Source organism: Solanum lycopersicum, chromosome 2 (genome assembly GCF_036512215.1).
Source record: "Solanum lycopersicum chromosome 2, SLM_r2.1".
NCBI classification, from domain to species: Eukaryota; Viridiplantae; Streptophyta; class Magnoliopsida; order Solanales; family Solanaceae; genus Solanum; species Solanum lycopersicum.
The window spans coordinates 57,146,646-57,157,134 of record NC_090801.1 but is presented as its reverse complement, the minus strand read 5'-3'; the positions used below and the strand labels follow the sequence as shown (position 1 = coordinate 57,157,134).

General features: G+C 29.0%; 3 protein-coding genes across 3 annotated transcripts; 1 reads left to right on the top strand and 2 right to left on the bottom strand.

Moving 5' to 3' along the window:
• The first annotated feature begins 1,541 nt into the window (after positions 1-1,541).
• LOC138341791 (serine/threonine-protein phosphatase 7 long form homolog) lies at positions 1,542-4,443 on the top strand. Its single transcript, XM_069293562.1, has 5 exons — positions 1,542-1,670; positions 2,467-2,646; positions 2,764-3,189; positions 3,270-3,797; positions 3,897-4,443. The coding sequence occupies exons 1-4, from the start codon at positions 1,668-1,670 to the stop codon at positions 3,489-3,491; spliced, it is 831 nt and encodes a 276-aa protein (XP_069149663.1). The 5' UTR covers positions 1,542-1,667; the 3' UTR covers positions 3,492-3,797; positions 3,897-4,443.
• An 819-nt stretch (positions 4,444-5,262) lies between these two features.
• On the bottom strand, positions 5,263-7,687 carry LOC138341790 (uncharacterized). Its single transcript, XM_069293561.1, has 2 exons — positions 7,062-7,687; positions 5,263-6,974 (listed from the first exon to the last, which is right to left on the bottom strand). The coding sequence occupies exon 2, from the start codon at positions 6,768-6,770 to the stop codon at positions 5,862-5,864; it is 909 nt and encodes a 302-aa protein (XP_069149662.1). The 5' UTR covers positions 6,771-6,974; positions 7,062-7,687; the 3' UTR covers positions 5,263-5,861.
• LOC138342170 (uncharacterized) lies at positions 5,340-5,783 on the bottom strand. The gene has a single exon (XM_069294373.1). The coding sequence runs from the start codon at positions 5,781-5,783 to the stop codon at positions 5,340-5,342; it is 444 nt and encodes a 147-aa protein (XP_069150474.1).
• Positions 7,688-10,489: the final 2,802 nt, after the last annotated feature.

The following is a 10,489-nucleotide window of genomic DNA, read 5'->3' as shown; positions in this document are numbered from 1 at the left end:
TTGGAAAAACACTCTGGCACAGGTGAAATGACACCATAATAATAAAAGGGGTATTTAATAGCAATAGATATTTCTATTAATACTCTCCGTATTATATTATTATCGAGTTCGAAGTCTAATAGGTATAAAATATTAACAAAAAATATTAAAATGATATATAAATTTTTAATTTAATCAAAACAGTAATCGCTGGTGGAGCAGCGTTTGCTCGCCAGAAAAAGCAAAATCACTGCAACACCAACGATTTGATAATTATTTGCTTCATATTTTAATAATTTATTATTGTTTGGAGTATTGATTCTAATAATTGGAGTCCGAAACTCAAAGGGTAAAAATATTAACAAAAATTCCAAAACGGTATATAAAATTTTATATAAACCAAAACGGTAAAATCGCTGCCGACGCAGCGATTTACTTCGACTGAAAAAGTAAAATCGCTGCTGAGGCAGCGATTTTGCCAAAAAAAAATTTTTTAATAAAAAAATGAAATCGCTGCTCAAGCAGCGATTTCAAAATGTTTCTTCTTACAAATCGCTGCCCCTGGCAGCGATTTAACATTATTTTTTAATTTTCTTTTTTTTTAAAAAAAATAAGGTATATCGCTGCTCTGACAGCGATTTACGAAGAAAATTTTTTTTTTCTTTAAAATCGCTGCAAGTGCAGCGATTTATAAAAAAAAATAAAATTTTGCAATATAAATCGCTGCCTTAGCAGCGATTTATAAAAATTAAAAAAAAAATTTGATATAAATCGCTGCTCTAGCAGCGATTTATATCAAAAATTTTTTTTTATAAATCGCTGCTTAGGCAGCGATTTATTTAAAAAAAAAAAAAATTGTTATTAAATCGCTGAGCGATTTTTTAAATAAAAAATTTTTTAAAAATGTTAACTTATGTTTATAATTTATAAGAAAATATACATTATTTTAAAAAAATTAAAAATAAGTAAATATATTTTCTTTCTAAAAAAAATATTATATTGAATTTAAATTTAAATAATATTTGAATTCAAATAATTAATTTAAAATTAAATGAGAAAAATTATTTAATTTTTTTTAAAACAAAATTATATACTTTTATATATATATATATATATATATATATATATATATATATATATATATATAAAGTGAAAAGGATCACATGACAATAGTAAAATTTTTTGTTTTTATTGTATAATTTGAAGAAAATTTTCACAAGTTAAAGTGGATGACATCACAATAGTAAACCTTTGTTTTTATTGTAAGTTTTAAAAAAAATATTCACATGTAAATAGTACATCATACTTTGAATTCTATAAATTGGTACTTCAATTTTTCATACTTTGAATTCTATAAATTGGTAGTTCAATCTTCCAATCCAATCTACTTTCAATCTTCCACAATCTTAAAATTCTTGTTATTCTTCAAATTTTCTAAAGTTTTTAAAAGCATTTTCCTTATAAGGTGAGTTTAAATTTATTTTATTTTTAATTTATTTTAATTAGTTTTATACTTTTATATGATATTGTTTGATATATTCAATCGTTTGATACTTATATTAATGTTAATTTTTATTTTTATTTTTTGTGTATAGATATGGATCCATCAAATTTATACGTACATCCTGGTCCAGTAGAGCATGATGTATTAAAAATTCAAGTTCATCATCGTTCCGAAGGAATTTGGAATGGTAGCATAAAAGAAGAGAGATGTTGCTTATATACGCGTCGTGGTGATATTGAATTTTGGCAACATTTAAAATATCATCCATTACATTCTCGCATCCTTCAATATTTTGAAAATTGTAGATTTAAAGGAATTCTTGATGTTGGATGTGTGCCGTATGACTCCGGATTAATTTCTGCTTTAATTGAAAGGTGGCGTTCGGAAACTCATACTTTTCACATGCGAACTGGCGAGGCTACCATAACTTTACAAGATATTGAAATTTTATTCGGAATGGTAGTAGATGGTAGTCCTATAATTTTAAATGGAGCTGATTCTTTAGGGATTATAGGTAGACAAGAAATGATTTTTCAATTAACAGGATGGTTACCCGATACTAGTTGTTTTTCTGGTGTTAGTAGATTGTCAACATATAAATTGATTGAGTATATCGAAGGTTTGGAAGTTATTAACGATAACTCAACTGAGCATGAAGTTCAACAAAGATTTAGATTATATTTATTATGGTTATGTGGTGGATCAATATTTCCGGATAAATCTAATAATAAGATTAATTTGGACATTTTGATTGACATGAGAAATTTAGATTTAATGTCAACTCAAGCATGGGGATCGGCCGCATTATCATATTTGTATAATTGTTTATGCCGTGTGTCAATGAAAAAATCAAATGAAGTTTGTGGATTTCTCTCTTTAGTGCAGGTATACATATTTTTTTGATTAAATATTTTTTATATACTAGTAATATGCACTTTTAAATTTAAGTGCATTATAAGTAATGGTGAATTTATTTATTGTAGATTTGGGCATGGGAAAGAATTATTTCCCTGCAACCATTGCCAAAGCCTCTAAGAACCAATCAATTTGAGGCTTTAACTGCACTTGCACGTAAATGGACGCGACGTAGAAATCATCAAAATGAGGCACGAACTGTAATCGGTGTGATTAGGGATGTACTTGATAATCTAACTGATGAACAGGTATTTAATATTATTAGTATCTTATACTTTTCATATTTTATTTTATTTTAAATAAGAATATATTTTTTTCTGCCAATGTTGTTTTTATAATTATCTTACTTAATTATTTTTTTATAGTTTATTTGGCAGCCTTATTCGGAAGATGTTATTAATGGATTGCCTGAGTGGTGTCGGTCAGGACAACGTGTCTGGATGGCACAGGTGCCACTGATTTATGGAATTTATCGTGAGTGGCACATGGTTGATCGTGTTGTGAGACAGTTCGGTTATTTACAACATATTCCTGGACCGTGTACCCAATTTTCCGAATATCATTTTAAGCGTGATAAACGATCAAAAATAAAACAAGAAGATATAGATGTATTTAACTATACACAATATTTATGGGAACAACGTCAAAATCGTATATTTCGACCTCCATTTGTAAGCGATCAAACAGATTACTTCCGTTGGTACATGAGGCATACCCGCATGGTCATTGGAAATCCACAACATGTTGTACAAAAAGGGTATCAACACATGGCAGGAAGACATGAGGCATTAGTATGTATATTACATAAATTTCAAATTATTATGTCAATCTTTAATAATTTTTTTTATTAATATTTGTTTATTCATTATAGGCTAGAGGTCATGAAATGCAGTATCGTCGAGCTCGGATGATTGAAAATGATGAAAATCAATCTAATGAAATGAGACAATATGCAGCGGAAGTCGCTCGTATTTCAATGGAGTCAATGAATGCGGCCTTTCAGGGAACGCGATTGAGCTTTGATCATGATTACAATCCTCCCACTCAATACGATGAACCACCACCAGTACAAGTATCTCGCCGATCACGATAAACAACACCGAGAGAGGGTGCTCGTCGAGGTAGAAGGACCACTAGTGAAACAGCTGATTTTTCTGCAGGGCCCTCTAACACTAATGTGGCGACTCCCGAGCCTTATTATCCCACATTTGATTTTTCTGTAGGGCCCTCTAACACTAATCCGAATTTTTCTAGTCAGCAAACAGTTGGTTTTGTAACTTCGCAGGTTCCAATATCTGGGTTTGCACAATTTAGTGGTTCTCAATATGGTTTTCAACATGGTATGCGTGAATTTCCGATACATAATTCTCCATTTGGTGGAAGATTGAATTTTTCGAATGTAAGTATAATTATTTTCATACAATTTTTTAATTTTTTATAAATTTTTTTATTTTTATTGCATGTTTATTTGATTATATTATGTTATATTGTATTATAGGTAACTGCGTTTGATGATTCAAGATTTAATGCTGGGGCTTCACAAAATTTAGTTCTTAATAGACAAAATCCACCTCGGAGAACATCTAGGCTACACAAATCAACTAGATGTGGAACAGGCAGTCACTATCAAAATGAGGAAGATTTTGAAAATGAAGATGAAAATGAAGATGAGAATGAAGATGTAGAAGATTCGGATTCAGAAGAATAATTTTTTTTATGCACCTTTATTCTAAAAGGCTGAAGATTCGAATTTTGAAATATGTAAATTTTGTTGTTTCGTGCAAGTTTGAACAAAGTAATGAGATTATGTTTGAACAAGTTTGCTGGATTTACTTTTCTTTTTGTAATAGGTCAAATCAATACTTTTTATGTTATGTCAAATCAATACTTTTTATATTAGGTCAAATCATTATTTTTTAATAGAGTTCAAATCAGTAATATAATAATAATGTAAAGATATTATACGTACAATATTTAAAATGCACAAGACAAATTAAATTCATGTTAACAAATAAATATAAAAGATATATCATATGTCAAATCAATACTTTTTGTCAACATTTTTGTATGTTTGAACAAGTTTGCAGGATTTACTTTTTTTTATCTCAAATCAATACTTTTTGTCAACATTTTTGTATGTTTGAACAAGTTTGCAGGATTCACTTTTTTTTATCATAAGTCAAATCAATACTTTTTATGTTAAGTCAAATCAATACTTTTTATATTAGGTAAAATCATTATTTTTTACGTACAATATTTAAAATGCGGAAGACAAATTAAATTCATGTCAACAAATAAATATAAAAGATATATCATATGTCAAATCAATACTTTTTGTCAACATTTTTGTATGTTTGAACAAGTTTGCAGGATTTACTTTTTTTTTATCTCAAATCAATACTTTTTGTCAACATTTTTGTATGTTTGAACAAGTTTGCAGAATTCACTTTTTTTTATCATAAGTCAAATCAATACTTTTTATGTTAAGTCAAATCAATACTTTTTATATTAGGTAAAATCATTATTTTTTACGTACAATATTTAAAATGCGGAAGACAAATTAAATTCATGTCAACAAATAAATATAAAAGATATATCATATGTCAAATCAATACTTTTTGTCAACATTTTTGTATGTTTGAACAAGTTTGCAGGATTTACTTTTTTTTATCTCAAATCAATACTTTTTGTCAACATTTTTGTATGTTTGAACAAGTTTGGAGGATTCACTTTTTTTTTTATCATAAGTCAAATCAATACTTTTTATATTAAGTCAAATCAATACTTTTTATATTAGGTAAAATCATTATTTTTTACGTACAATATTTAAAATGCGGAAGACAAATTAAATTCATGTCAACAAATAAATATAAAAGATATATCATAATATTAATAACAAGATAATAAAAACACATTAACCTTAAAAACATATACAAAATATTTAAAATCGAGTAGGACATCGTGCCTTTGTGTGACCTGTCTCCTTACAAACACTACATTTTCTAGTCATGCGAGCCGGAGCTATATCCATATCATTCTTAAGTCGGCTTCTTCCTTGCGTACCACTTGTCCGCAAATATTCAGTATTTGCAATTAAATTAAAAGGAGCTGGTGGCCAATACATTTCATCACCCACTGGATTAAATGTCTCACTGTATGTTCGTTTGTAATATTTTGCACTGTAGAATTTACTTACATAAGATTTTGGCTCAATTCCGCGAAGTCCACAAAATTTGATGGCATGCGAACAAGGCATATGATAGTTTCTCCATTTTCCACAAGAACATTTCTTACCTTTTGCAGTAACCTTGTGGACATTTCCACCTTTACCATCATGAGCAAAAGTAAGAATTTCAAAAACTCCATCACCTGTGTTGTAAGTCATCATATCTGTGTGCCCTTGAGCTCTTTGATAATAATCATTAAATTTTTTATCTATCGCAAGTGGCCATGGCATATTACTTTAAAGTAATGCAATTGCAAGATTGTTTCTTTCGACAAAACGATCAACGAGAGCTTTGAACGTCATTCGAACCATGGCAGTCACAGGAAGCCCCCGAGCTTTTTTCAATAAACCATTATATGACTCAGACACATTTGTCGTCATGGCACCCCATCTACGACCACCATCCTTATACATCGTCCATTTTTCCAAAGGAAATTCATTTAACCATTCATATGCTGCAGGAGACAATGTTTTGATTTGTTGCATCCGTTGCATAAACTTTTTCTCCTGATGCTCAGTAGCAGCCAACCACATTAGATTTTTGAGTTCACTATTTACAAATTTTTTATTAAAATTTGCTTTTAAGTGTCGAACACAAAATCTATGATATGTGTTGGGTGGACTCAACCAATCATAAGATTGAACGCACTGCAAGATTCCTTGATGACGATCAGAAATAAGACCAATTCCTTGTCGTTCACAAACTACATGTGTCCATAATAAGTTGAGAAACCATGACCAAGACTCAAAACTCTCACGTGCAACTAAAGCATATGCAAGTGGAAAAATATTTCCATTCGCATCAATTCCAACCGCAATTAACAATTTGATATCATACAAACCATAAAGATGTGTGCCGTCGATAGAAATGACCGGCCTACAACTTTTGAAACCATCAATGCTCTGTTTAAAAGCCCAAAAAAGAAATTTAAAAATTTGCTCACCTTGCATTGTTGTAGAATGATGCTCCCACTCAATAATAGTGCCTGGATTGAATAATTGTAATGCAGCCATGTATCGAGGTAATGCCTTAAATGAACTTTCAAAATCACCATAAACCATTCGAAATGCTTTTCTTCGACCTTTTTGTGCTTTTCTGTAACTAGGAGTATAGTGATGTTTTCCTTTGATAATTTCACGGATCATCTTAATATTTATGTTTTCCTGTCTTCCACATACCGCTTGAAATCTCTCTAAACCGAATCATCCAATCACACCCTAACTCATGACGCTTGCAAATAACTTTCCAACTTTTACTTTTGGATTGATCACAAAGAAATTCTTTTTTAATAGCAAGACTATATGCTCTTACTGCAGATTTCATTTGCATCTTATTCATAAATAACATACCTAGTTGCATATACAAATTAAATTAATCAACATGCAATAAATAAATAAATAAACAACTATAAAATATTTAGTTTTCAACAATCGAACCTGACTGGATATGTTTAGGATTGTTTGAATTCCAAAGTGCCGTTCGAATGGAACCGTCATCTCTCGTGTACATAAAATCTTCTGCATTTTCGTCAGTGTGATCTAAGTATGGAATCGCTGTAGAATGATAATTAATACTTTGATCTTCAATGGATGCATTAGGTGCATTATCCACATTATCATCATCGCCGTCATACATATCATCACTGTCTGTTAATTCATGCTCGGAAGGTTCATCATTGTGCAACTAACCAACTCGTTCATCACCCATAACATTGTTATTTACAATTTGTGTACAATAACTCACTGCATTTTGAATTTGATCATACCTATAAAAATAATAATATAAATATATTACATATAAGAAAAATAATTTTTAAGAAATAAGAAAACATTACTTTATTTACCTATTAGTTGAATCCGATGAGAAACAATTCAAATGACTGAAATTTTGGCTAGACTCTCCCATAATATTCAAATGTTTTTACCTAAAATTGTTGGTAGATTGGAAGATTGAAAGTAATATGAATATGAAGGATAAGTTCCAATTTATAGAATTGAAAGTCTCATGTACTATTTACATGTGAACTTCTTCAACTATTTACGATAAAAAAACAAATTTTACTATTGTCATGTGATCCTTTTCACTTTATATATATATATATATATATATATATATATATATATATATATAAATATAAAAGTATATAATTTTGTTTTAAAAAAAAATTAAATAATTTTTCTCATTTAATTTTAAATTAATTATTTGAATTCAAATATTATTTAAATTTAAATTCAATATAATATTTTTTTTAGAAAGAAAATATATTTACTTATTTTTAATTTTTTTAAAATAATGTATATTTTCTTATAAATTATAAACATAAGTTAACATTTTTCAAATTATACAATAAAAACAAAAAATTTTACTATTGTCACATTCCGACACTGTATGTGGGATCGAAGTGTCACATTCCGACACAATAACATTAAGGAAATGAATCTTGAATTAACTTAATATATTCAATCTCAAAGAACCCATTTTCCAAATGACTATGGTATGGAGGCATGAGTCCTCCAAGGTATACTTGATGTTGTGACGATGGTGTACCTACTATGGTGTTGTTGGCATTGGTTCATGTGTGTGTTGTTTGCCATATGTTAAGTATTGTAGTTGATTTTATGTTATTATTCAATATATATTGGTTTCTATTTTGAGTTGGCCGATGATACCTACTCAGTACGTGTTCCTTGTACTGTCTCCTACTTGTATTTTCTTCTCTGTTCTTTTGTGGAGTGCAGCAAGTGTACCATCGACTTCGACTCGCCTTCAACTCTAGCCAGTCTCCAGCACATCAGAGTTCAGAGTGAGCTATTAATTCTAGCTCGTGCTGGATTCTCTCATTAACGTCTTGATGTCTTTGAATTTCGGACAAGGACCATTTTTTTGCTTATTTTGGTTTCTTAAACACTCTTAGACTTGATAATTTGAAAATAGCTGTCCTTGATGTGATGACTATCAGATTTTGGGATGATAAGTATTAAATTTTAGAAACTTATTTAAATTGAATGTTAGTATCTTTTGGAGCTTCCACATTATTTATATTATTTATAGTTGACTATTGGTATATGTTGGGGTTTAGATGTGTTGGTTCGCCTATCTAAGGAGATAAGTGTGGGTGTCACTCACGAATAATTTTGGATCGTGACACAAAATCAACGCAATTCAAACTTAAACAATCAATATATATATTTTCCTAACTCATAATAGAAATTACAAAAAATTTAAGAACTAAAATAGAAATTGAAGAACACAAGTAGAAGAAAGGGTTGAGAAGCAAAACTCAAAGAAAGGGTTGCATAAATAGTTCTTGGGAAAATTGTATATAATAGTAAACTATTAATTAAAATTAAATGTTATAAACATAGTTTGATTTAATTGTACCCTATAGCAAACTAATTTTTTTTTTGCCTCTCTCCCTGGTGGAATCTCGTTCGCCACTCTCGTTTTAGTTGCAGTCGCGCTTGCCTCTCTCGCTTTTATACAAATACAAATGTATAAAATGCATTTGTGTTTGTATAAAGCGAGAGAAAATTGTATATATTCATATATTTTCGTTCCCCTCTCTCTCCTCTTCCAGATCTCGCTCGTCAATCTCACTCGCGTCTCTCACTTTATACAAATACAAATGTACACATTGTATTTGTATTTGTATAAAGCGAGAGAAAATTATCTATACAAATACAAATACATATATTTTTGTCCTATACTCTTATGATTATACAAATACAATCTTCCCCTACCTAGTTTTCTTTTGTCTTTCTCACTTTATACAACAAAAATTATACAATTGATCTTTTGTATATGTATAACAAATAATACAATTGCTTTCTTTGTATATGTGTAACGAATTATACAACTGCTTTCTTTTTATATGTATAACGAATTATACAACTGTTTTTTTTGTATATGTATAGCGATATATATATATATATATATATATATATATATATTTTATAGAGCGCGATTATGAAAATTATACTTATAGAATACAAATATAATTTTTATATTTGTCATACGTGAAAGTTGCTCGTAGTTCTTTCTTATCTGTTGTCCTTTTAACTAGTTGCTAATTGGGCTTTGTCTGAAATAAACCTTTCTGAAGGCCTTTTAATTTTGTTATTTCTTTTCGGTCTAACAACTAGTCATGCGATATCCGTATAGGTATCGGCATTGCACCGAGACTCCTGGCTCATAACAATTAGTGAGTTTCGAGCTAACAAATGAAAATAAATCTTTTACCACTTAAATAAAATATAAATACATAAATGAAAATTAAAATTTATAATAATTGAGTGTATTATATTATATCTTGTTTTAAAATTATCGGATCTAATTCATTTAACTAAATATTTTTAGATGGATCCTTAACCCATTCATTCATAAACTTAATTCAGTTTAATCAAAGGCGAATTTAGTATTTGATAGCTACGAGTGTAATCATTTTTAAGAAAGTTGTATTTTATCGAAAACTAAAATTTATGGATATCATTTGTCTACTATTTTAAACTAAATTAGCATATATTATTAAAAAATAAGAAAAAAATGACAAACATACCCCGAACTATCATAAATGGTATGGAAATATAATCTGTCATACTTTATGATCTAATTTATGGACGGCAAGAACACCAATGTTTCAAAAGTATGACGAAAGGTATCAGCATATCATTTACGATAATTCAAAAATATATTTATCTTTTTTCCTAAAATTAAATGAAGTTCTTTTTTTTTTTTGTACTTTTCTTAATGAAACCAACATAACCAATGAAAATCTATGAAATGAAATTTAACTTTTTCTGTAGATGATATAGGAAGAATTTTGGGAAATCTATCAAATTCTTTATTTTGAGAGAAAATTTTCAAT

Excerpts from the sequence above, each read along its gene's own strand:
- LOC138341791 (XM_069293562.1), top strand. Across the intron at positions 2,647-2,763 it reads ATAATCTAACTGATGAACAG|TTTATTTGGCAGCCTTATTC; the intron begins GTATTTAATATT and ends ATTTTTTTATAG. Across the intron at positions 3,190-3,269 it reads CAGGAAGACATGAGGCATTA|GCTAGAGGTCATGAAATGCA; the intron begins GTATGTATATTA and ends TATTCATTATAG.
- LOC138342170 (XM_069294373.1), bottom strand. The coding sequence starts at position 5,783 with ATGACTTACAACACAGGTGATGGAGTTTTTGAAATTCTTACTTTTGCT.
- LOC138341790 (XM_069293561.1), bottom strand. The coding sequence starts at position 6,770 with ATGATCCGTGAAATTATCAAAGGAAAACATCACTATACTCCTAGTTAC.